This window comes from Patagioenas fasciata, chromosome 3 (genome assembly GCF_037038585.1).
Source record: "Patagioenas fasciata isolate bPatFas1 chromosome 3, bPatFas1.hap1, whole genome shotgun sequence".
NCBI lineage: Eukaryota > Metazoa > Chordata > Aves > Columbiformes > Columbidae > Patagioenas > Patagioenas fasciata.
Genome location: NC_092522.1, coordinates 21068378 through 21095010, shown reverse-complemented (window position 1 = coordinate 21095010; position 26633 = coordinate 21068378). Strand labels below are relative to the sequence as shown.

General features: G+C 45.0%; 1 protein-coding gene across 2 annotated transcripts; it reads right to left on the bottom strand.

Moving 5' to 3' along the window:
* Window positions 1-1621: 1621 nt before the first annotated feature.
* On the bottom strand, window positions 1622-26538 carry LOC136099666 (ALK tyrosine kinase receptor-like). 2 transcript variants are annotated; one of them, XM_065834097.2, is made up of 15 exons: window positions 26363-26538; window positions 25351-25533; window positions 23669-23767; window positions 22534-22686; window positions 21234-21332; window positions 19321-19507; window positions 16981-17071; window positions 15744-15808; window positions 14711-14840; window positions 8748-8845; window positions 7577-7669; window positions 5763-5864; window positions 4245-4379; window positions 3576-3666; window positions 1622-2473 (listed from the first exon to the last, which is right to left on the bottom strand). In XM_065834097.2, the coding sequence occupies exons 1-15, from the start codon at window positions 26505-26507 to the stop codon at window positions 1769-1771; spliced, it is 2376 nt and encodes a 791-aa protein (XP_065690169.2). In that variant the 5' UTR covers window positions 26508-26538; the 3' UTR covers window positions 1622-1768. The 2 variants fall into 2 exon arrangements, with proteins under 2 accessions (XP_065690169.2, XP_071662020.1); XM_071805919.1 differs by lacking the exon at window positions 26363-26538 and having other exon boundaries at window positions 25425-25533.
* Window positions 26539-26633: the final 95 nt, after the last annotated feature.

Below are 26633 nucleotides of genomic sequence, written 5' to 3'. Positions count from 1 at the left end.
GATCACAAATATTCTCTTAATGCAAGCTAAAGCAGCCTGCACGCAGCAGGAGAGCAGCCGAGGCGTGTAACCCTTGTGATCCCCACCAAGCTCACGCAGCAGCATTGGATTACCAGCAGATGAACATGAAATCTGGAGCAGCTCCTGACTCAAGCTTCCCAACACAAGAACAGAGCCCTATTACCCGACCCTCACACTCAGCTTTGGCATTCATCTAAAAAAGGTTTTTTGTTCTGTGTATCAGAGGTGGCAGAAGGGCAGGTTAGGATAGCACACTACCTCCCCCTTCTTATTTATTATTTTTTTAGAAGGATGGTGGCCCAAACCTAGCCCTCTGCTGTCGGTCTGCATGTGTCAAAGGCTAGGAGCAGCATATATGGATTCTGGTTTGTTCCCTTATGAGGACAGGAGCTTACCTCCATGTTTGGATCCAGGGCCAGATTCAGTCACTTCACTGAAACGAAGAGTCTCAGACTGAAGAACACATCCACATTCCTTTGCTGGTGCTCCGTTACACCTATTTCCTTGGAAACAGGCATCCCTTTTTCAGACAGCATTCATGCTAAAACAGCTCCTTGCAACCCTAACTTGAAGTTACTAATTCACAACTTTACACATGAATTATTTCCTACACCTATGTTTTGACAATACACTTAACTGGAATATTTTTCATGCACGAGGTGTACAAAATGAGTCAATGCAGTGCTTATCTTTAAACCAGTATCATACACTTTTTGTTAAAGAACAAGGGCTAAACCTCGCAAATACAGACGGTATCTGGCATCCAGGTTGTGGCACGATGTAGTCTTCTGCTTTTATGTTGTCGTTTGTACAGGGTACATCAAAGGCTCTTGTAAACCTCTGAGGTACGTGGGTGGCTGTCCATTTTCAGGGCATGGTGAAAGTTCCTCTCATGATTATGGTCCTTTAAAACTTCACCTTGGTTCTGCTTGACATGCACAAGTTCCTGATGAAGGACATTCCTACTTTCGTAGGCCAGAAGGAATTTTAAAGGGCTTTACTCCGTTTTAGTTCTTAAGCAAAGGAAAAAAAAAAAAGGAAACAAAACAAAAAAACCCCAGCCAAACAACACCCTCCCCACTCCCAACCCAGAATACACCTCATAGCATCTACACCCATCTTCTGTGCTTCCTCTCCTCTCTTTCAAGGAATGTGGTATGACCAGTGTATTGCCCTGCCGCCATCACCACTATGCATTCAAGGACTTTCGAAGACCGGACTGTAGCTGGGACACAACTTGGGCACGTGCCATCGCGTCACCATTCAGTGCTCTTGTATCCTTTTTCAGTTTGGATGGAGGATGCTCTCCCCAAACCCACTACAACCTCTGGCAGCTGCCGGAGACCTCCAGGTGTTCCACAGCAACCACAGGTTTGGCAAGGAAACCCCAGACATGAAACACTCGGTGAGCTGCAGCTTTACACTTAAGCAGAGAATGAACAACTGAGAAAAGCTCACAGGAAGGGCATGACAACAACCATGCGTATGAGTTGATGCAACAGCAGCCGGGCCTTGCAGATAGCATCTCTTTCCTGTATCCTCCCTCCCCCTTGGTTATTTTACTCCAATGATTGGAACCTTCTCAGGTCAGTTGAAATTACAGCTTCGAGGGTGGCACTTTTGGAGCAAGCTGGCACAGAATGGAAGGTGATGCAGCCGGATCCCTTGCTCATGGTGTGTTGGGTAACAGGACATCTCTTCAATGCTCAGGGGCCACAGGGGGAAAAGTCAAGAGGGTAGAGGGCTCTCACGGCCCCTGCTGGGTTATGTGGCTCTTGTTTCTAAGGACGGGGTCCTCGTAACTGCTCGTGCAAGGTGGCGTGGAGGTTTCCAAGGGTAAGCCCTGCTGTTGGTACCCATAGTTGACGTTCCCACAGGGGAAGTGGCGGAGCCTAAAGAGAGGCACTTCTTTAATGCTTGCTGTTAGGGAAGATGGCTCCAACAGCAGGGAGGACCCAGGCAGTCGGCCAGTCACAATGTTGGGCCCCACAGTACAGTTTCCTTCCTGTCCCAAATTCTCCCTCTCGGGCATCTCCTTCTCCAGCAGAGAACTGTTCTTGCTGGCCTGCTTCTCCGCAAACCAGGAACCGTAGGTTGGATTCCAGAGGTTGGTGGGCTTGTTTCTGGAGCTCCGGCTTTTGTGCAGCTCAGAAGGAGGATTGGACTGGGCATAGGCCATGTTGATATGTCCCCCCACTGAGGATGATTGCACCTTCCCCGGGACTGGCGGTTCCAAGGTTCCCACTTTGCCGAGAGCTTTTCCAGCAGCAGTGGCTGATGGCAGGGGTGGTGGAGATGGCAGAGTTTGCTTGTCATCCTTTCTATCTTGGTGTGTGGAGACCAAGAGAGGAGGAATTCCTTCTGGATCGTCAGGGCGCATCGCTACCTTCTCCTCCTCCTCAGCTGATGGGCCGTATTCTACTGGCAAAGCAGTGTTGATGACATCTGGATCCTGCCGGGGAGAACAATGAGGATTTCTCAAAGCCTGCTACCATCATGCATACTCAGACTTGGTAAAAAACCTGACATGCCTGACAGCTGTCGTGCTATGATCACAGAGCATCTTTCCCACCACCCAGAGCCCATATTCCATAGGTAGAGGATGCTGGCAAAATACAGTTAGCCATGAGATGCAATAGGATACCCTTAAAATTGAACTCTTCAAAAAAAACCAACCCTAAAACTCATCACAGAACAGCAGAGGAACAAAGCCAATGAAAAACATTTTTTATGTCCAGCCAGATTTCCCGTGGGAATGTTGTTTTGGAATCTATATCATCTCGAAGTTCATAACATTCTCAGATAATATGAGAAAGTTTCAGCCATGAAAGTATTGCTTCCACACAACAAGGGAGGAATGGGAATGCAGAGAGAAGGCAATACTGCCAGACCCCTTGAATCCTGAATCCATAGGGACTGCGGTTCTGAGCTATTTAAGCAGTTTTGAAAATTAAACTGAGAGAAAATGTGGTGATCTGAGCAACTTTTAATTATTGAGGATGACATGGCAAGCTATAGATAGCAGAAAACAATGCCTCTCCATCCCGGGATCCAAACACACATGAAAACCAGACCAAGCCTCCTGACCAGTGAGGGAAAGAAAACTGACTGAGGCCAGATTTAGAAAAATGTGCGCAGACGCAGAAACCACCTGGAAAAGGTGCTCTAAGCCAGGACCACTTCTGCTCAGTGCTGACCACACCTTAAGGGTGAACACTGGGATGGAGTGGCTGACATGACACATGGGAAACATGTATGGGTGCTGACCTGTCTTAGCTCTTTTGCTTGTTAGAATCTGTGCCTTTAGGAGCAGAACTACAGGTCTACTCTTTGTAAAGCTAAGTTTGTGCCTTTTGGCAGTAAAAGACAAGAAGGATCAGCCTTCTGTTGGGGTAAATACCCCAGCCACTGGTCCCAGGCTGACACAGTAATGGTCCCAGGCTGACTGCAGAAATGCAGTACTGCTTGCTCATTGCATGTTCTGCCTCGCCTAAACTGCTCGTCAACGGGAACCCTCCCCACCCCTCTCAGTCGAGTCAAATGAACACTGATACCTGAGTGCAGTACTCAATCCTCTCCAGGATTATGGCAAAATTTGGCCGGTCTTCCGGCTGGTGCTGCCAACACTGGGTCATAATGCGGTACCTGGAAGAGGAGAACGGGAGATGCTCATAAATAGCAGATCCTGTTGGTACAGAACAGCAACTTGCTGCATCCTAGAAACCACGAGCACACATCACCACTCTGACTTTAATAAATACAAGTGCTCTGCCTTCCCCAGAGTCAGACAGCTGAGGTGATGGTAACCACGGGAATGTGGTCACCAGTGGGGTGACGTCCACAGCACATCAGAGAAATAACCCACCCACCTGAAATCCCTTGGGAAATTCACTAGAGATAGGCAAGGCTACAGGTAATGGAGACCAGTTTTCCCTACCTGTGAAGAACCTCATATATTAGTGGTTTCAGGGCTAACCTAAGACACAGAAATATGGCAGCATCTTTGACTGCAAAAGCAGTAGCCAGTACTTCTCCAAGGGGCCCGGAATTCTTCTCCAAAGCACACAGAAAATTTAACTAGTAGGGAAGTCACTGGCACTTAAATTCAATAAGGTAGATCAGTCAAGATAAGATAAATCTTACAAATGATTAACTTCTGACTAGAGAACAGCATCCAAACGTAACCTTATTTGTATGAATATATCGAAGCTAAAATTTCATACACAGGGCCAGGGCAGTTTTTAGGTGGATCCATCCTTCCTCCATTGGTTACAAACTCCAGAACCTCCTGGTTGCTTTTGCTAGGGTAGGGCATGTATCCCAAAGAGAATATCTCCCACAGCAGTACGCCAAAGGACCTGAACACAGAGGAGAAGGAAAACAAAGTGAAGGATATGGGAATGACCATCACTGAGGGGCAACACCCCTGGATGCAGCACCGTCAACATTGCTCTCTGTGGTCTGTTCTCAGGCAGCTTGTGGAAATCACCGCTGCAGGATTCAGACATAAATAAGCTGCATAGTTGTAACAGTGGACTTTGAGTAATTTAATGAATGCTAATAGTTGACTGTTAAGTGAGTGAAGCCTAGGTAGGTAAATATGGTTGCTTTACCCTTGTACTCAGCACTGCTCAACTAGATGTAATAAATGAGAAAGTCAGGCTATGCTTTTCTGAGACATCAGTCCCTGCTGGAGACAGCACTGAGTGGAGCAGTGGCCTGATCACTTACAACAAACTTTCCCTCTCGATTAAGCTACTCTGCATGAAATAACACACCAATGAATACCCACTGATGCTCTGAGCCCCACAGCCCCCACCTGTAGCTCAGAGTACAACAAAAATATTCATCAGCTAATATCACAGTGCTGGGCTTGTGTGGTGTGGCTTGCAAAGCCCTGGGGACAACAGGACAGGACTCCCTCCAAATCTGCTCAGCTGCTTGGAAATCACCCCCTTACTGATTCAAATTGCAAAGCGCTATGTGCAGCAATGGGAAACTCTTGTGCTTGGTGCTGCAACAGGTAGCAGCTCAGCCACAGAGAGCTCATATCAACACCCCTCTGCCGGGGCCTGCTCTGGAGCTGCATCCCCTCCACACACCTCCCGAGCTCTTGCCTCCTGCTCACCCAATCTCCCTCGCCCTCTTGTGGCCACTGGCAACTCAAGAGCTCACAGTGCTGCTGCAGGCCAGGAGAAAGATGAAAGCCACAATACATAAAATCACAGAATAGTTTGGTTTGGAATGGATCTTCAAAGCTCATCTAGTCCACCCACCCTGCCATAAGCAGGGACATCTTCAACCAGATCAGGTTGCTCAGAGCCCCGTCCAGCCTGGCCTTGAATGTCTCCAGGGATGGGGCATCTACCACCTCTCTGGGCAACCTGGGCCAGTGTACATGATGCTCTTCTTCCTCACTGGAGGATGGACCCTGCCTGCAGTCTCCCGTGCTGCTTTCCTCAGCGTGGAACTAAGATGTTCCTCCCTGTAGCAGCAAAGTGGCACCTGCATCTGCCTCAACCTCCCTTCCCCGCCTGCTCACCTCCCTGGCAGCACCTGCCTTCACACAGGTCTGATCTTTCTGTTCTATTGTCTCCTCCAAGATTAGTGGCTTTGAAAGACCTAGCTTGTCTTTTTAGTAAATGAGAAATGAACATGCATTTTTTACAAAATATTCACACTCTACAAAAGAGGTTACAACACAGACAGACAGATGGGACTAAGAAAGAAAGGAAGCGCACCATGTGTCTGTTTTTGATGTAAATATCCCTTCCATGAAAGCCTCAGGAGGCATCCATTTGACAGGCAACATTGCACACCCCCCCTTCCGATAGTAGCTGGCTCTGCAAAGAACAAACGAAACAGAGAGTGAGCCAAGAATTCAGAAAATATAATTAATTTAGAATTTTTATAATTACAAATATCCAAATTATAAGCCAGAGGAGAGACCAATTTAGACAAAACAGTATGGCACAGCTGAAGAGATCTGCTCCTTCTCACAAAAACAGCGGAAATGGGCAGACCAGGGAATGACTGCTCTCATGTCCCTCGCTTTAGGCCTGATTTGGTGAACCCAAGTTATGGTTACCTGTGTGCACACTCCTACTGAATTACTCACACACCGCTCTGCTGCTGGCAGGGCCATCCTCCTGCACCTCTCAGCCACAGCAAGATCTCCACCTTGCCTCACACATGGTCAACTTGTGCACCCCCACCAAAAATGAACAAGGTCTGTTCCATATGTACCCAGTCTGAAGAACTGCAAGTGAAATGCAAAACCCTGAGAACCAGGGGTTAATGAGGGAGATGCTTCACTGTTAGAGCTGGGACAGGAGTACACAAACCACCTCCCGTGCTCCTGAGACAGGAAGAACATCCGTCCTTTAGTGTCATCGTCATTTACAATAAAATCTACAAGCCTCGGATCCCATACTGGCAGCTGCAGTAGGCTGCTTGTGGTATCACTGTTCATAACTACACAGCCAGAGCATCCAAAGGATGTTCCTGGACACAGAAACATGTGCAAACTTCAAAGGCATCTTTGAAAACTCAGCACCAAAGCATTCATCTTGGCAGTTGGTTCTGCTGATTGTGTGACAGATGCTACTTTGCCCCAGCAGAGTCCCATCAGACAGTGTGGCAGAGCGGGGGCTCTTTGTGAAGGGAGAGGGAGGAGAGAAGGAAAAAAAATAAGCAGCTCTGACACACTTGGGCTTTTGCAGGTAGCACACTGTTTGCATCACCTCAGGTTGTAATACTGTCAGATCTCAAGCTAAGCAGAGCCAGGCCTGGCTTAGTAATTGCACAGGAGAATCCCCAAGCAGGTAAAAAAGAAGGCAAGGCACTGGAATAAACAGTGTGGGTGACTTGAGAACAAGGCATTCCTTCTTCCGAGTCAGAGGCAAATCAGTTCCTCAGCACAGCAGGACAAGGTGCTGTGCTTCTGGAGGTGCTATCTGGAAGATGAGGTATCAAACTACAGCCCTGACTGCTTGTGGTCATTAAAGATTTCCTGGCACTTCCCGCAAGAGCAGAGTAGTTAACCCTGCATCCTGGCTGAATTCCAGTTTGGTTGATTACATTTTCCTGACCTTCCTCTGCACCTTCCTCCTTTATCTGCAGTAAATTGAGGAGATTTACTGATGACATCAAACCAAAGGGGCAGAGGTAGTATCAAGGAGAGAGATTAAACTCAGAATGATTTGGGACCACAAAAACAAAAGGGCACATCGATGCCATTCAGTGTGGAGAAGCTAAAGACAAGAAACTGAGGACATAGTACAAGAGGGAGGAAAAATGCCCTCCATGACCATCAGACTTCATCACCCAGAAGAAAGCTGTCAGGAGTAGGAAAAGTCTGCAGAGCACAGTTAAACTACGCACGAAGACAAACACCAAAAATGCATTAGCTGGGATTCAGCAGGGTGGGATCTCTCCACTCTGCCTTGCTAGCGTTATGCAGAGCAGGGTAGAGCCTGCTCTCCTGCACAAACACCACTCCTCACTCATTTCAGCCAGCTGCCACTTGCAGATACCCTGGGCTTAGCTCTGCTACCTGTATATATCCCGGGCCATTCCAAAGTCTCCAATTTTAGCCACTCTCCCAGGCCCTCGACAGGTAAGGAGGCAGTTCCTGGCAGCAATATCCCTACAAGGAAAGGGAAGAAAAGCAAGAGAAAGAGAAGAACCACTTAATCATTCAACCGTTTTGCCAGCCAAAAAGAAAACAAAGAATAGTAGCTACTTTCCTGAGCTGCAGAGAGCCCACAAAAGCCAGATAAGGCAGTGTTTATGGATAACTAGTGATGTCCCAAATTCCAATCTAGCCCAAAAGCAAGAATAGTTTAGCTTTTTAACATTTCCTCTTTAATCTCCATGTAACAACTTTCAGCTGAAAGGATGGACCTCCATGAGCCTCCCTTCCCACCAGGAGCTATTTTTAAGTCTCTAAGGAGTTGCAAGGAGTGGGGCTGAGTTCAGCAATGTGCCAGTACCAACACTAAGTTGTCTGGGGAATGATCCGCTGACCTGTTACTACCATGCTTGTTCAAACATTGTCAAATGGGTGTACTGTCATGGACAGGATGAACAACAATGTGCAGGTGTTCTGAAGACTGAAGGTACAGGCTTGAATCCATGTGTGCAGGTAAAGCTCCAGCTTCACCTCTGCTGGGCTGAAGTAAACCTTGAGATCTGAATAATGTGGTGGCATATCTTGTGGGTAGCTCTTTCAGGAGAGTGAACTACAATCTCTCTCTACTCATCTCTACATAATGCTCCAGGTAGAATAATGGACATTTGCCAAACACCCCTTTCTGCAGGACCAGGTAATGATAGTCATAAGGTGCTGCACTTCTGGCTGTACTTCCATTATTCAAGAGGGAGAAGAAAAGGGTTCCAGAATGAGCAGAAAGGCACTAAGCAAAATTTACGACGGGAAGAGCTTTGAAGACTTCTGTCACACGATTGTGTTTCCATTTGCAGAGTAGCAAAACAGGCTGCACAAGTGCATGCACTGAGACTTTGGTAAAACCTCAGTCCTCTGCACCCTGGTTTATAGCAGCCTGTCTGTTAATTGCTTCTATTATGCTGATTTTATCTACCTTGTTTAAAGGTATCCAGCCACTAGAGTGCAGCAGGACATAAACATATCAAGCAGCACATTACAAGTCTGTGCTGGCCTGTGTGTAAGCCATGCCCATGCTGACACAGGTGTGTTCACCTACCTGTGAATGAAGTGGTTCTCTTCCAGGTACTGACACCCACAAGGGATGTCACGAGCCACATGGAGCAAGTCCAGCATGGAAAGGGAGGATGGCTGATTCTACCAAAAGGCAAGCAACAAACATGGGTTAAAAGCAAGAACATGACATGATTCATCCCTGGTACAGAACTGGGAACTCTCCAACATGTGACATAGCTCAGATGTTAACACACAAAATAGCAAAAATGCACAATAGAGAGCTCATATGCATGAACTCTGTGAAGGATGTGCAGGCACAATGTCATGCAAATCCCAGGGACAGAATCAGAACAGCTGGATCTGAATTTCCAGCTCTGTAAGAATTGCTCCCCATTCTCATGGGAAACACTTGTGAATTTTCAGCCAGATTTTTGAGGAGATCTGTAGCCTGAACTGGTCCTCACTCAGTTTCTTTGTAATTTTGCTAGATTTTCTCTAAAGTCACCTTGAACAATGAGAATGACATTTGGTATAATGGCATGAGTCACATTTGCTCTTTCCCTCCTCCACATCTGTGTAGGTTTTATCTTGCCCCTTGGAGCACTGACACAGGTTTGTGTAGCCAAGGGCTATGGAAGAGTAAGGCTGCCAACTCCTGGTCCCTGCCCCTCTGATGAAGGCTACAGCCCTTGCCAGCAGGAGCAGATGCTTTAGTGAGCAGGGCAGGCTGAGTACCAGCTTGTGTTTGCTGGCCTCTGAAACAAAACCATCAGCTTCTGCACCAAGGTGTGAAGCAGTGATCCCTGCAGCCAGTCCTGTGGGCGAGGAGGAGATCATTGCTGCCAGTGTGGTGACAAACAACCGGGCAGGACCCAAAGGAAAGGCAGGAAGATGTGCCAGCGGAGGTTCAGGTTGGACATTAGGAAAAGGTTCTTCACCCAGAGGGTGCTGGAGCACTGGAACAGGCTCCCCAGAGAGGTGTCACAGCCCCAAGACTGACAGTGTTCAAGAAGAGACTGGACAACACCCTCAGACACACGGTGTGAACTGTGGGGTTGTCATATGCAGGGACAGGAGCTGGACTTGATGATCCTTGTGGGTCCCTTCCAAACCAAGACATTCTATGATTCTGTGACTGCTTACTCTACAGCTGCCATTTGCTAGCTAAGTGTTTCTCTGTGGCCTTGGTCACTTGACCAAACAAGCCTGTCCCACCCTCTGGCTCTCTCTTGTGACACCTACCATGATGCCCAGTGCCCAAAAGGCACACCTGCCCACGTGTCTCTCCCACCAATGCACAAAGCAGCACGGGTTCTCCAGTGACAGGGACTGCTGGCCCTGTCAGCCCATCAGTTGTGATGAAACGTATCTCTAGACTGACATGATGCTGCGCTGGCCATCCCACCTGATCTAAACCACTGCTAACTGGGACTGGAAAGAAGTCCAGGCTCTGCAGCAGGCAGCAGCCAGTAGTTAAACAGTAAATACTGGCTGCTGAAACCTAAGAAAAGTCTTAAAGAGATTAGGAAAAACCTGGCCTCAACACTCAACTAATGCAATAATTGAAAAATGCTGCATCTTTATGTGAACAAAGCCTGTTCATGACTACGTACCACCTGCCTATATTTTATTATTAACACAGTATAGTTCGTTGCATATATATACTTAACTGATTCTTTAAAACACCAGACTGCATCTCCCCCTAAAACCTTTCTTTTTGTAGACTAACAATTTCCTGAAAACACAAAGCCTTTCTCTCACCCCACTTTCATGGGGAGGGGGGAATAATCTTTTTTTATCTCTGCATGTTAAACTGACTCACCAGCTACACAATATGGCTACAGTAAGAAAGGACGCAGATGCCTTTTTTTTTACTTTCAGGGCATAACCAAAGGGAAATGAATATCTCTATCCATTCCTTCCTCTTCTGAGCAAGGGTCAGAAACCTGAAGTGAAAACTGAGTAAAAAGCTCAATTCTTTACGTGCAATCGATTCCAGACCTGAGCTATACAGCAAGGCAGTCAGTAGGCTGAAGCCACAGGCTGATTTCAACAGCATAGCATTTTTTTCTCTTTTTCCCTTTTTTTCCCTTCCTTCTCCTGCACGGATGGATTCCTTCCACCTTTTATTTGGCTAAATACAGTCCTAAAACAGATGTGACTGCCCACCCAAGGACAATTTAGCCATGTACTTTGTTTGAAAAATGGAGGTTTGGGATACATTTTGCAAGGGGAGCAGCCTTGAGGCACCAAAGGATTCGCTTTACAGCTTTTGCTCCCCAGATGAATGGACAATGGCAGCTGCAATGCACCACTGCTCAGAGCACTGGGCACGCTGGAAGTGCTCGCGTGACATCTCCCTGGGTGAGGCTGAATCTTGCTAAAGGTGAAGGAAATTCTGTGTATTGTTCAGCGTAATCACTGCTCTGTGCAACAGGCTGCACAACACAAAGGAGGGGAATCATTTATCCATATACAATTTATCTTCCAGAGCTGTTCTTTGATTGCTGTGCTGTGTGCGTGAGAAAGATCAGCACTGAACTTCCCAGAAGGGACAATTCTGCAACACTCATAAGGAGCGAAGGCTCTGATTCCAGGCATTTCTGAATCTACCAGAATGCCTCTCTCCAGATGAGGAGGAAGGGGTAATCCTATAATAGATGTGAAACTTTATTAGAAATGGGGCAGAGAAGCCCTTCAGGACTGTAAACCTTTGACCCATGGAGAAGTTTCAGTCTGAAGCTTACAGAGTAGATGTGGCTGGCACAAATCGACAATATTCCACAAAAGTCACTGGTATTGTATCAGTGATGTTGGATGAATATTTGGTTTACACATATCATCAGTTCTTGCTTAGAGTCCAGAAGAATCACCACGTGTTGGCTGAACATTGCTTTCATTATTTATGTGAAAAACACAGACAAATAACATACAATAACCTGTGCGCTGGCACTATCCTGATCTCCCATTAAGTTGCATCCCATTTCCTGATACCTTCTGCAGAAGCTCTAGCTTCTCACTTCATGTCCCTTACAACATCTTAACTTCCCCCTTCCCTCGCATTGCCTCCTTCTCCTCCATTCCCTCTGTTCTCTTGCATGTTTTTCCGTGGCTGAGCTCATAGCAGTGTGCTGGTGTGTCTTGCTCCAAGTCACACAGGTTCTTGCTGGCAAGCCAAACAAGACAACTGTTGTGCTCAGTGGTCATTCAAGGATGGCGCTTTCTCCTTTCAGGAGCCCTGGGAGATAAGAATGCCTTCAGCACCTCTATTAACTTTCACTGAAACTGGCCAACGAATTTGAGGTTAGTGGCAGGGGAGTGGGGAGAACACCTGGGGGATGAAGGTAGAGAATGAGCACGTAAGTCTTTTATCTTCTGCAATCAGAATGAAAACAGAAGTAGGTGAAAAAGACAAGGTAGTAAGGAGATCAGATAGAAAAGCCAAAACTGGGGGAAAAAAAAAAAAAAAGAGAAACCAAGCAAAAATGACAACAGTAATTCATATGGTGCTTACTGCACAGTGAGCAGTGCACCTCTGCTACTGAGTCAGTCAACCAGGTCTTGTGTGTTCAGTTCATTCCTGTTAGAAGCAAAGCTCACAAAAGCCTGTTTACTCTGCAGTGTTCCTTGTCTTTCCATTAATGGACCTGGAAAACTAGACATCCAGTCTGCTACGCCTGCTTTCTACCTTCAGTCCTTGAATGAGGAATAAGAGGAACAAAGCAGCTCACGGTTCACTAAGAGCAATGCAAAGATACAGTTGACAGTACTGAGCCATGGGCCTCATGTGCAGAGGCTCTGTCACATCTCAAGTACATGCAGAGGATGAATCCATTTCCACAGCTGCATCCCGTACCTCGCAGAGCACAACGCCCCTGACACATCTCACCTCTGTCAGTGAGTCAGTCTCCTAGCCTCGTAGTTTCTGAGCCAGCAGTCAAGCTTGTGCACCAGAGGCTGATTTCTCAGCACTCACAGCTACCATTAGCCCCTCAGAAGCTGCCCCAGCAGCCAGAGAATGAATTACCCTGTCATTCTCACCAGGCATCCACTGCATGGGATGGCAGCAGAAGCAGGGCAAGGCAAGGGGAAGGAAGCTGTTGGGAGTGGAAATGAAACACAGGGATCTGTGTCTGCACATAGGCCATGCACATTCACCCAGCTGTTACAGAGGGACTGGAAATTATTTTTCTGAATCAGTTCCGGCTTGTACCTGCCCACCTGCCTTTGAACCTCAGGCTTTCCGCAAGAGTGACAAGCATGGGACAGAGCAGAAAACAGCAGCCTCAGTCCCAGGTCTGCTTCAGTCCTGGGAGAAAGTTAAAAGCAGAAATAGGGGAGGATTTCAAGGTGCTGGTAACAGAAGTGTGTAGTAGTAGTTAATGGTCAGTCCCAGATAACCTCAGACAGGTCAGGAAAGACAATGAAAGAAGAGGCAGGGAAGGAGAGCAAAGGCAAAAAGAGAAACAGCAAGGAAGTAGTGTATGCTGTGCCTGGAGTGAACTGCCCACCTCTTCTGACATGAGCGTTCACAGGGGTCGCACAGAGCTACTGCTAACAGAAATGGAAGCCCTCGCATGCAAGGAGGAACTGATGACTGGGGTAGGGGCAGACAGAAAGAAATCCCTCAGCTCAGAAGGCTCCTGTGACTGCATCCTATGAAGATTAAAGGCTTTCCATCCACAAAAGCAACTGCTTCATCTTACTGCAAGTAGGTAAAAATTCCTGCTGTTCAACACTAATGTTCTTGGTGTTTCCTCACAAGACTCTGAGCTGGCTTCTCCCTCTAATTTAATGAGCCAAAAAGATGATTCCATTGCAAAGTGATGGATACCCTTGCCCTACACCATCCTGGTTCACCTGCCACTTCATCCATCTAGCACAGCCTGCTCTGGCAGTTTTGAACAAAGCACCTCCCAGGCAGCATATCCTGCCCATGCCGTTCTGCTCTGCACTGGATGAGAACGGAGCCCACACTGAAAACAACCATGAGCTTTCCCACTCACCTACCACCAAGTTCAGCCCATTTGTATAAGCTAACAAAAGCATCCCTAGGTGCTACAGAAAGCCAACCTCTGTTTATAAAGACTGCTCCGATTTCAAACATCTCAACTTTCTGGGTGTTTAGCTTTCTATCCAGGCAGGAGCCACTTCACTGCAATCTATCCAAGACTGCACCGCTCATGGGCAACACACCATTTTATATGTCTGAAAACCAAATTGCAAGGAAAAAATACAAAGTTAATCTGTTTCCAAATGCCTTGAAGAATAATCTTATTTATATGTGTTAGATTCAATTTGTGTTTCTCTTGTACTGATAAAATCCAGCATTTTGCCCTGTGTCAAAGAAATGTAGAGGCAAAGTATGAAGCTGGGCCATGGTGCTAAACTCCAACAACATCTGGGTGCTTCCCTGATCTGGGTGCTCAGAGCAAACTTTATTCTTCTGAACTACTGATTCCTCTCTTCAAGTCATAATTTATTTCTCATACATTTCTAACTGACTCATTTCCTACCGATGCTGATTTCAGTGGGAAAATCTTTAAAACTCTGGAATAAAGATATTTTCTATTAAGTCAACAGCTCCAGGCCTGATTCTCTTCTTGCCTGTGTCAAACTTGGTACTGACAGCTAGCCACAGAAATGCACCTGATCAGTAATTTAAAGAATGGATTTATCATTACTAGCTTAATGTTTCCCCTCAATCCACCCCCAGAGGGTGTGAGGAAGGTAAGAGTAGAAGTTTGGGGTTTTTTTTAATTTTAATTTTAATTTTTTTCTTTCTTTAGATAGTATCTGTAATGCTATGTAGCAAAGTCCAGGAAATGAGGCACCTCTGCATAACCCCAGTAGCATCCTGCCAACAGAGTCGTCTTCTAGCAACAGAAATTTTCCAACCCTCTAAAATGGTGGGAAACAGCAGCTGCAGGATCAGCTCTTTTATAGTTACATACTTGCCTTGTGGCAGCAGCTTACTAAATAAAATTCAATTTTCTCTTTTCTTACTGGTCTAGGCCGTGTCTCTCTCAGGAACGATTTCAGGTCACCTCCAGCCATGAGCTCCAGCAGGATGAAACGGGGCAGTGCCTGCAAGCTCACCCCAATACAGCGCACAATATTCTGGTGGTTGAACTTGCTGTGGAGACAGGGAGACTCAATTATGGAGCAGCTTTGATCCAAAAAGCACAACTACAGAAAAGAATAAAAATGTGTTGCTGAGGGGATTTTTTTTTTTTTCAGAATAAGTAACAAATCTCAAAGGCAGGGTAGCTGGATCAAGCCAAAGTGCTACCCCTGCACTCTCTGTCCGAGTAGTGCAGAAATCAAGGTGGGAAAGTAACAGCTTTTGGCCGCTTTTCCACCTCCTGTATTCTGCATCCTTTTTGGGCTACAGCAAGACTCAGGGGTCACACGAAGCAAAGAATGTCTGCTAAAATAAAAGTCTCCTCCTAATTTCACTGTTCAAGGGGTAGAAGCTGAGCCAGGGCAGAGTTGTTCAAAATAATATGCTGACAAAGGGATCTGCTTATGTAGGGGATATTCCTCAAGGTCTAGACTAGTATTTCCATTTTTCTGCAGACCTCAGTATGATGGGAAACTATTTCTGTGGATTTTAGGACTCAGTCACTGAGACGCGATATGACAGAAGCATTAGGTCAATGCCATATGTGAGTTTTGAGTGGTCAAACCAAAACTCCTAAGGTTTCTTTTTATCTCATGTTCTGATCTCTAAGACAAATCAAGGGACCCTATTATTAATTCCGAAAACTGGGCCTAAAGATTTTCAATCTGGATAACGAAATCCGCTGTGGAGTCTCTTGAAAATTCAGCCCTTAATAATTTGGTTGCCTTGGTGTCTTCATTTGTAAGAAGAATACAAAAGGTTGGTAATGCCTATCCTCTTTGTAAAATAGTGACAGCAATGGGCTAAAATTACCGTATAGATGTGTTGCATGGACATAAACTCTTAAAGCATCATTTTCCTTACAGTGCTGGGCTTTGCAAGCCTACACAAGTGTTTGATCTTATTCACACACACCTAATAATGACAGCTTCCATGAGGAAGTCCAGCTCATCTTGCTCCGAACACACTTCTGGCAATGTCTGGAAAAGAAAAAACAGGTTGACAAGGAGAATATATTTAAACTTACAGATACAGAATACCTGACACAATCAAAAGCACTGACATTGTCTGCAGTCATCCTTGTGATATCTGCATTGTCTGCAGCAATCCTCCATGCCATAAAAATGTTTACAATCAGGGTGGTGAAGCACTGGCCCAGATTGCCCAGAGAGGTGGTAGATGCCCCATCCCTGGAAACATTCCAGGCCAGGCTGGACGGGGCTCTGAGCAACCTGATCTGGTTGAAGATGTCCCTGATCATTGCAGGGGGGTTGGACTGGATGTGCTCTGAAGGTCCCTTCAACCCAAACTGTTCTTTGCTTCTACGATTGTTTCACTAAAATAAACCACATTCTAAGGTAATAGCTACACCATTACTAAAGTAGATTGTGAAGCCTGTTGAGGGATACAGATGAGAACACATGGCCCATTAATGCCACTGTCATCTTCCTCTCAATAAAGGAAATAGCTCAGAGCATACAGGGAACGGTGCTCAATATATGGGACTCTGCTGGATGAAGAATGAGAACCACAGTTCCTGAGCTCTCAGACAGTTCAATCCTGCTACCTCCCAGCAAGACTATGAACTATAACCAGCAGTATGACTGTGCTGCTATGTAACCTCTAGGTAAAAACAAGCTAGCTGGGCTACTGAAGGCCTGCGGAACCCTACCAGGATCTTGTAGGATTTAGTTTCACATCCAGTACATATCCACCTTGTAGTGGAGTGGTGAGATCCCTGGAAAACCAGACGTCTCCTACTTGCATGGTCTTCGATGTACATGCCAGCTGCTCTTGACCCTGTGAAGACTTTTGGTCTCTGACTCAAAGGCTTTGGACAGGTAACAAAACCAGGTGTAGCATGTGGAGGATGGACAGAGGATGGATTTATTTCTCGTACCTGCTGTCTACTGCAGCTGTATGGGAAATCTTTGCCTATTTACTACTTACAGACCCCTTTTAATAGACTCACAAGCCCATATACTATGAGGTATACCATCACTATGATGGATTAAAGTCTTGCAGTAGAGCAGCAACCTTTCCAGCCACATCCTTCAGTAATACTTAATTCATCTTCATTTTTATAATGCATTGGGACTCTTGGGTGAGAGGTGCATGAAACCATCATGATAACTCATACACTGTCACTTACTTTTACAGCCACCTGCAAGGGAGTGGGGTCGCTGGGGATCCCTGCCACCTGACCTTCATATACCTCACCAAAGGCTCCGTGGCCCAAAGCCCTGGACAGACCAGAGAAGACAAGAAGGTTTTACTACAGAGAACACACATTATAACACTATGGTCACAGCTCACAGAATGGGCTCACAATTTTCATTGTAGTGAAACAGGGAGAAGTGGATATTGACACTGAGGATATCACTCCTCACACTACACGGGGGACCAGAGCTTGATGTGTTCTTTCCTTCACCTATAATGTATTTAATTGGTAGGGAAAACAATCTCCCAAAGTGAACAGTCCTTGGTGCAATCAAGCTGCTGGCAGTGCAATGTGTAATGGATAGCACTCTTCTACAGCTTTGGTGTCAGTGCTTTAGTGTTGGGTGCTCCATAACAGGTCAATAAAGATAGGTCATAAGCCTTGGTGTTCCCATACTCTAAGCACATTAAGAGTTCCCATGATGTTTATGCATCATCATTAAAGAAAACATTGAACAAGAAACTAGGAAGCACAATGGTTCTCAAAGGACCTGAATTCTTAACCAAGTATCTTCCTGATTTATTTTGTGATTCTGGATAAGCACCTAAGCCAGTAAATGGTGATGATAGTGCTTTATAAAGCACTCAGCTCTGGAAATTCAGGCTGAGATTTGTTTCTGGGACTGATCATATTATGAAATTTACAGTTTTATTTTGAATAAGGGTACCAGAAAAAGAGAAAGGAATTAAGAGTAATTACACAACAGATCCTATCCTATGCCCTTGTGACACAGATATTGCATACCTGTCTATTCAGTGTTCACTCGCTTAACATTAAGTCAACTGCTACAACAGCTATACCACACAGGTGGCATATTGTAACAACACAGCGAACTCTGGCAGAGAATGAGGCTGCATCCCAGATCCTTAGTCCCTCTTAACACTGCATGGGCTGCACATCGGGTAGTTGTGGTTTGAACCTCTAAGAGGCATGCCTGCATCTCGATCTGGGCAAAAGGCTCTTTTCTATGACATGGACTTTCCTGGTAGAGCCAGGTTTGGCATGAGAGCTGCACTGATTTTGTTCTCTGGTATATCAGTGGACAGGTTTTGCATGGGCTGTTGCCCTGCTGGCAGTTCAATCAGGCGCTGCTAAGGGCAACCTGCTCAGTTGTTGCATAAGCTCTGTCTGTCGTTTTGCCAGGATAAAGACCAGTCTAGGCAGTGAAACCGCACTGAGGACTTGCGTTGTCTGTGACTCAGTTGCTTCTTTTAATAACGTTTTGTAGGTATCAGCTTGAGACACTGTTCTTGGCTATGCCTGACCAACTTGTTACAAGCTGAGGGTATGAACCAGATCTCTACAGCTCAGTTAGTTATGACTAACCCATCTCCCAAAATGCCCATCTTCCCCTGCACTTATCAAATCCTGGCTGTAGCCTGTGCTCTCTGCAGCTTGCCACACTTCAAAAATCCTTTCAGAGCCCAAGTGACAAAGGAGAGCAGCAGCACAGAGTACCCTGGAAACTTCCAGATATAGACCAGCAAGATGTGCAGGTAAGGGGAAATGAGGTAAGAGACAGCAAAACACTGCCGACTGCACAGACTGCTCGTAACATCATCTTTTTTAGCACTGTAAGTTCCCTAGTCTTCCAAGCTTTCATGCTTCCACTTCTTGGCTTTTTGTGTAAAACTGCACAGTACCAGTACCAGGGTAACGTCACATTCACAAATGGCATGCACTGCACCCTGGAGGAGAGCAAGGTGGGAAAGAATTCTGAATTTTCCTATTTTCTTCTTAAGAGACTATTTCAAACTTTCCAGAAGTTCTGGTCTAGACATGACTATCCTGCTTGCTTTACATTCCAGTCCTTTTAATACTGTCTGGCAGTCTCAAAACATCGTTTTTCCTGCTACTGTACTTAAGGATGTCATTGTCTTTACCAAAGATGAAATCAAAGACTTTAAAAAAGCCTCCTACAAGCCTCAGACTTCCCAGCATTTCATCAGTTAAAAGTGGAAATGGGCCATTCATTGTGCAGTCTGCAAAAGGTGTGTCTGAATTACTGGTGATGACTCTTCAGTTCCTCTCATAATCTCAGAAGATTAACACTGCACCTGTAAAAGGTTAAGGAGACTGCCAAAGTCTAGTTCCCTCCTCAGAAGCCTAACTACTGCAGATTTACATTCTTCTCACAAAAAGGAGCACGAGTCTAGAAGTGCATGAGAATTTGTATGTGTCTGCACAAGGACATGAGTTCACACCCATGTAAGAGAGACAGCATATGTGAGTGTACAGTGTGAAACACGGGGAAGGCAAAGGTGAATTTACCGGATGAGGGAGATGTTTTTTCGAGGCACCTCTTTGAGGTCACTAATGGATGTGGTCTTTCCTGCAAAGCAGTAGTTGGGATTGTAGTCTGTCATGATAGTGGAGGTACGCAGCTTGCTCAGCTTATATTCCGGGCTCTGTAGCTCCATCTGCATGGCTTGTAGCTCCTGGTGCTTCCGACGATATACTAAATATGGAGAACACAGTAAACCAGAGACACAGAGCGACTTTGGAACAGGTCAGCAGCACGTGTCACTGGCATTTGCTGTGTGGCCAGTTTTCAGCGAATCAAACCAGACAGTAACACTGTCATATTTCTGTACGTCAAATAATTACAGATAGAAAATGGAATCTCAAGTTATCCAGGAACCTTCGATTTACACATCTTATGAAGAAACAGGCTTGCTCATGAAGAAGTAAAATGAATTTCACTTACAGAGATCTCTGATTTCACAGTTCTGAGGTTTTTGTTTTGTTCTATGTAGCTTAACTGGACCTTCCAAGTATGAGTCTAGACCTGAACTTGAGGGAGCTGGGGTATAATCCACCTTCCTAAATCACACAGAGGTGACTAAAATCTGAAATGATTTATTGCATCATATTGTTCGAAATGGACAGATTAAACAGTTAGCTCAAGAATAACATTGTACATTAAACTAGCTCATTTAAGAAAACTTCCTGTTTCTAAACAACAAAGTTGGATTAAATTTGAAATCAGTTTATGGTAGTGTTATATTTCTTGAATCACCTCACTGATACTTCTGAAATGTCATTAGAAATCACACCTTGAAGGAAGACATCCTGTGGATATTACTTGAAATAGTAACTGATATTGGAGTACTTTTTTTCAAAGCAAGATGCCAGTTGTGAGCAGGTTAAATCACTATTACCCTTACTATTGATTTCTGTGGGAGCTGGATTGAGCCCAAATACTGTGACAGTAATAGCTATCACATCTTCTCTAGCAGATGTTGCTCAGGGGAAGAATTTAAGGGGTAAACATGCACTGGCAAAGGCAGACGGACGTAATGACTTACCCACAAACCTGCCCTCCGTTTTCCTCCTCATTGCTTTTGCTTTGATTTTTTAAATTGCTGCTCTATCCTGAGATGGCAATGATAGGTTAGTTGGATGGAAAGAGGATTACTCTTCCACTCCCTGAGAAGTAATTAGTAATTTTAAAGGAGTACTGTCAGGCCAGATGTCATACATGTAGGACCATGTGTGCACAACTGATAACTCCTGAAACTCTTAAAACTGAAACAGCTGCACAAATCTAATTTAATAGTTGCCATTTGCTGCTCTGGCTGCATCCCTCTGCTCTCCCAGGGAGCGTGGACAAAGAAAATTGGCAAAGCTGTGGTTTGAATCCCTGGTTGCTTTTCATTGATTCAGATCTATTCTGCTTTTAATTTAATGCAGGTGAGCAACTTTAAAATAAGAAAATGAAAGGTTGAAAAATACCTTTTAGGATTTCAAATAAAGAAGCCAAAAATTCTCACATCCTACCAAGCAGTGGTTAGTAAAAGGGGAACCTATGTGAGAATTTCAAACTTAAATGTCACACATTAAGAGGCAAATCTGTACATAGGGACACAAATATAAGCTTGCTTTTAGGCATTATGCACCAACAGTTCTCACAAAAACAGTGGCAGTTGTGTTCTGACAGCTTCACACCACAACACTAGCAGTAATGTCTCTTTCAAGATGCAGTCAGTAACTGAAACCTCCTCAAATTGGCCATTGCAGTTAGAAACAACTACTGAAACCTGAAGTTAAGGCGTGTGTGTGCCAAGGTGTCATTAAATACAGCAGTAGCTAAAGATCTGAATCCTTTTGCCTGCCAGTGCCCAATTATCCCTGGCTCAGATCCAGCCCTCATATGAAAATATCTTTTGCAGAGAAACACTCACCTATCATGACTCCTGAAAAAGCCAAAATTAAAGCAGCCACCAATGCTGAAGTCACTACAGACAAGACCAAGGAGAGAGGGAGGTGAACCACTGGCTCAGCTGTAATGGAGGCAGGAGAAAAACGAATTACGTTTGAAATGATCTTTCAGCAACCACTTTTTTTTTTTTTTTCAGATTTTTCTCCTCTTCCTTCTATTGACTCATCTGCTGCTGCTGTAGTGCAGGAGCAACCTCTGGCATGAGCAGTTCTCAGGATCTATGACCTCTAATAGCTCATTGTTTCACTTCCCTCAGTTAATATCAAGCCATTAAAACAGATGGTTTGCTATCAATGAATTAACATGTGCACTCTCTGGGTATGAAAACAAGGCCATAAAAACAAGGGGCAGGAGGTTAGGGAGGTGGAAAGAACATTACATTGTCAGGGCACTAAAGTGCTGCTACCAATGCCAAACCACAGCAAAAGCAGAAAGAGGACTGCAATATATAATCTCCTAAATGCACCTAATCCAGGCAGAAAAACCTGATAACAGTAAGTGCAGTACTAAGTATCCCACAGCTGCATGCTCACTTGGGACCACACAAGGCATCTATTAAGGTTTACTTCACCTTGTCAATATGAACATGCTTTTTACCCATTTTACAGATGGGAATGGTAGAAATATAGAACAATTTTCCCATGCCAGTGATAAAGCTGAGAGCAGGATGCTGAGTGATCCTGGAGGCACTTGCTCTAACTGCTGGGCAAGAATATGAAGGAAACCAAGTAATGGAGCTCTGAGCACTTGCTTTTTAAGTAAGGCAAGTACAGGCACTGCCTTTTTTTTTCCTCAGAGATCACTCACTCAGAACTTCTTATCAATTCTGCACATGCACCTTCTATGTCCAAACCCACAGGAAGTATATTCTGCTTCACATTGCCCTTTTTTCCCTTCTAAGAGGACAGACCTGGAAGTTAAGTTTAGCTGGACAACTCCTTCAGTGTGCAAACTTTCATGATTTCAGAGCAGAATGTGAGCATCAGCACAATCAGATGCAAAATCTGACTCTCCTCAGTGCTGCCCAGTATGCCAAACATACTGCTGTAAAGCAAACCAGTGCCTTAGCACCGATGTGTCCATAGCCTAGCAAAATAACTCTGCAGCATATACCATCAGGAAAGAAGGTAACATTCAACAGGAGCCAGTTTTGAGAAAGAGACCAGAGAACACTTTCAGGATGTCTTACAGTCCAGAATACAGATTATTACCATGCATTTTCTGTTTCACATGCTACCAGCCTACCTCATACATCTACTTACCTATGCAAGACACACCATCCTCAGCCAACTCTGTGCCTGGTTCACAAAAGCAAATGACTTTTTGAGTCTCTAGATCAACACGGCACTCGTCCATCTCACAGTGACTGCAGTTAAGATGCAGCCTAATATCCACCTCTCCATGCCCCTCTGTCACTAGGGAGTGGATGAAAGAAGCTGAGTTAACTACTGTAAAGATTATTCATATCGTTCCCTTGGGCTCTGACAGAAACAGGGGACACGGTAGACACAATTGCTGGATGTGGCAGGGTGGGACCCATTTAAGAAACTGATTTCTCCCCACCTTCCATGGCTCCTGTACTTTCTCATGTAGAAAATAACATTCAGCTAAATAAGCCCCACTGCAGCTGAGGTGCACCGACTCTCTTGCAGCAAGTGGTCCTACCAGGTTAGGAAGGAGTCTGCTGCCCAGCCTAATAGAAACCTGCCCTTTCAGCAGTCCCTGAGGCTCACCCTTCTCATCCTGGCCTTTCCTCCCTTTGAGATCAAACACTGCAATGTTTTCAAAACCTTCCGGCTGAATTTGTCAGGCCAGAGTTCATCGGTATTTGAAAATACTTTTGGCTGTTCTGAAGCAAACTTTTTTTTTCCTGAATAAAGAAATATTTTTGTATTTTCTGAACACATCTCAAACATATTGAAGATGATGACTTCTGAGCAAACACAGGCTGGAGTGGCAGTATTTATCACTCCCACAGACTGCTGGGCAGCACTGCACTGTTTTCTGTAGAAACTCCCTGGTCCAGCCTGGATACTTTGCTGAAGGATGCTCTAAGGAACATGTTTGTTACTGAATATTCAGGTACTTTATCTGCTTATTTCCTAAATTACCTGAACTATGAGGTTCTGTTACTACTTTTTTTGGACAAAATTATTCTATAGTCTGGTAGGTTATCTCGTTGGGAAGTGTTTTCTAACATCCATGACATTTTCTCCACCTGCTGTCTTCCTACTACTTCTGTTTATTTTCCATTGGACTTTGTTATGCTATCTTTCTTTCTCCTTATGCTCACAATGACACTAAGCTGTACCCAAAGGCTTTTAAATTGTCCTACAGATGCAAACTATTCTTAACATGAAAGAAACCCACTAGAAGACTTCTGACCAACATTAATACCTTTAAGCGCTGGAGTGTATAAAGTACCAATTGGATTAATAAAGGACACACCATCCTCCCCATCCATCTCTGGGTCATTGTCCACTGCAGCATTGCCACCTACATCAAACCAGAAGTTACCTTAACAGACTGAGGCTCATTAGCACTAAAATACAGATAAGCATTGCAACATGCACAACTTCAGTATATTTAGGGAGGCATCCAAATGAGAAAAGAAATAAATCAAAGTATTTCACATATAGGGAACACTTCGTGAGTTGTGGCATGAACCACTGGTCTTTCATCTCTAGAACTTCAATTTGATCACAACACGTTGTGACAATCGATTTCTTAGCTCTGTTTTAGGCAGACTGTTGCAAACTAAGGCACACCTAAACCAGAAACTTCACCTTTAACCATTTAGATGCTGCGAAAACACAGAAGTTTTTCTTAAAATTAATGTGGTCAAGAGATGGTAAAAGACCAGTGCTCAAGGGTTAAGTTCAGTACCCTTGCTGATCAAGGTATGTACTGTGTCAGGAATCAATAACTCGATATCCTTTCTCTTCTTTACACCCTGAAAGCAGGGTGGTCCACCAGGAGTGGGGACTGAAGGAATTTATGAGTTACTCACTTGTGCTTGGGCATATAGAACACATTAGGAACAAAGTATGGGCAATACATAGAACATATTAGAAGCACAGTAGGGGCCATGTATTATGTAGTACAAGCATGCAAAGAGTCCCCCACTCCACCCAAAAATGGCTTTTCCCCTTTAACCATCTTCAGTGACATTAAAATTATGTCATGTGAGGCATTCTGTTGGAAAAAGCAGCATTACACAGTAACATTGGTACAAAACATGCACTTCATCATTTAAATGTAACTACTCCTACATTTATACAGTCCTAAAATCACATTCGGCCCCTGGAAGGCAACCACGAGACTGATGTGAAAATGAGTTTGACACCCATGGTTTAAGCACTTTACCTCCTCTCAGGATTTCTAGTATATCATACACTTGATTTAAGCTGTGGGGATCCAGGGGTTAAAACATCCACCACAGTGCAGATGGCTGAAGAAACTATGTGGCCCAGGAGATTACAAGTTAGTAGAGATCTCGAATCTGGCCCACACCAGTTATAATCAACATAATGCCATCTGACAGCTGTCCTGAGACCCACAGCACACGAAATGAGCTCCTTGTTGACTGAAGTCAACACTACCATCGTTATTAAGAGGGGTCTTGGCTGGCAGCCTGAACCTGTCCCCAGAGGCCACCTGCGCAGGACCACAGCAGGGCAGGGTAGAAGAAGCCATGTCCTTCCCCTGGCATAAGGCCTGGCTGCCGGTCCCCAGGACCAAAGTCCTCCAACCACAGGTGTTGGCAATGGGAGCACATCGCCTGTGGCTCCTCCTTCTTCAGCACTGTAACCCGCCAATGGAAGGCTCAAGAATCGCAGCAGGATCTTGATGGCACATTTTGCAGAGTGCAAAGCCAGGATTACAGCTGAAGGACTGACATCCGGCTATTTGCTCAAAGACTAAACGCCATACATTCATGTAATGCTAAAAAGGCAACACAGACATACTAGTACATAACAGTCAAATACACTAGCTACAGGAGAATTAGCTATCAGTGTTTTGCTGATCATTAGCACTAAAGGAGGGGAAGGGACACCTTGAACATGAAGCCACTTTACCTATATATCCTCCGCCTCCTCCACCTGAGGAGCACCCCCCTCCACCCCCTCCGAAACCCCCTCTTGTCTCCCACCCCCACTTCTTCATGGCCTGGGGGCAGGATCTTCCTCCAGTAGCACCTTCCAGCAAGGATTTTCCTGACCACAGGAAGGAAGTGTTATCATTCCAGCCACCTCCACCACCTGCAGTTAAGAGAAGAGAAAAGGCACAGGTAGGGATTATTTTGTGTAAAAAAACATTGCAGGGAGCTGCAAAACAAGCCCTCCTTTGGAAGCACCTCAGCTGAAAGTGAGTCTCATGCCTTGGTTAGAAGAGGGCATGTGCTTGCTACACAGTGCTACAGTGACCTTTCTGTAGGGCTTTTGACCACATCAGTCATCTGCACCTCTTTTCACCTACCACACAGGACAAGTATTTTCTATGGAAAATGTAAAAAGATATCCCTGCCTACTCCCCAGTCACTTGTTTCTGGCTATCAGAGCTTTCTCCTTCTCTTTGCAAAAAATACTTTTGAAAAACCCTTATGTCAGTTCTGAAGTGGAGAAAAAAGCATATTTAGTGAAAAGGATGTGAAAACAGGTCCCAGTCCTGCTCTAAATACAACATACTCACCAGTGACTCACTTTCATCTCTGCTGGATGATCAGTCCAAGGTCTCTTCACAGAGACTTCTAACGAGGGTGCAATTATGCTCTTTCTGCATAAGCCAGGGAAACTGTATGTCTACACAGCAGGAAGTGGTGCAAGGAGGAGGATGGCTAAGTTGGCACTGCAAACTCCCACACCAAAAAATCAAACATCTTTTCTTATGAGAAATACTACATTATTTTGGGAAAATATTGCCATTGTTATGGCTATATCATCTTCAATACCTGTATTTAGCCCATCTGTTTAACACCCTTGCTCCCACTGAACTGTGTTTTCGTGAGTTTCACCTCACCTCCTTGTGAGGAGGAATCTGGGAGTATCACATATTCACAAAGGTTTTCTTAAAAGATTAAACTTTCCTTACCTGCAGCTCCTGAATTTCCATTCAACCCTGGAATGGAGGAATCATTTTCCAGCCTTTCTGGATGAAATGTATCTGTTTTGGCCCTGTAGGCCCTGCCACCACCTCCTGCTGCAATTATCAAGGGGACAGGTTCTCCATTCTCCATCTTAACAAATTCAGAAATAAAGGCAGCGTTCAAACTGAGTCAGACACACAAATGGAAGTTCAACCACATGCTAGCTACTGTAATGTTATACTAATCAGGCATCTAGGGCTGCTCAGCACTACAAAT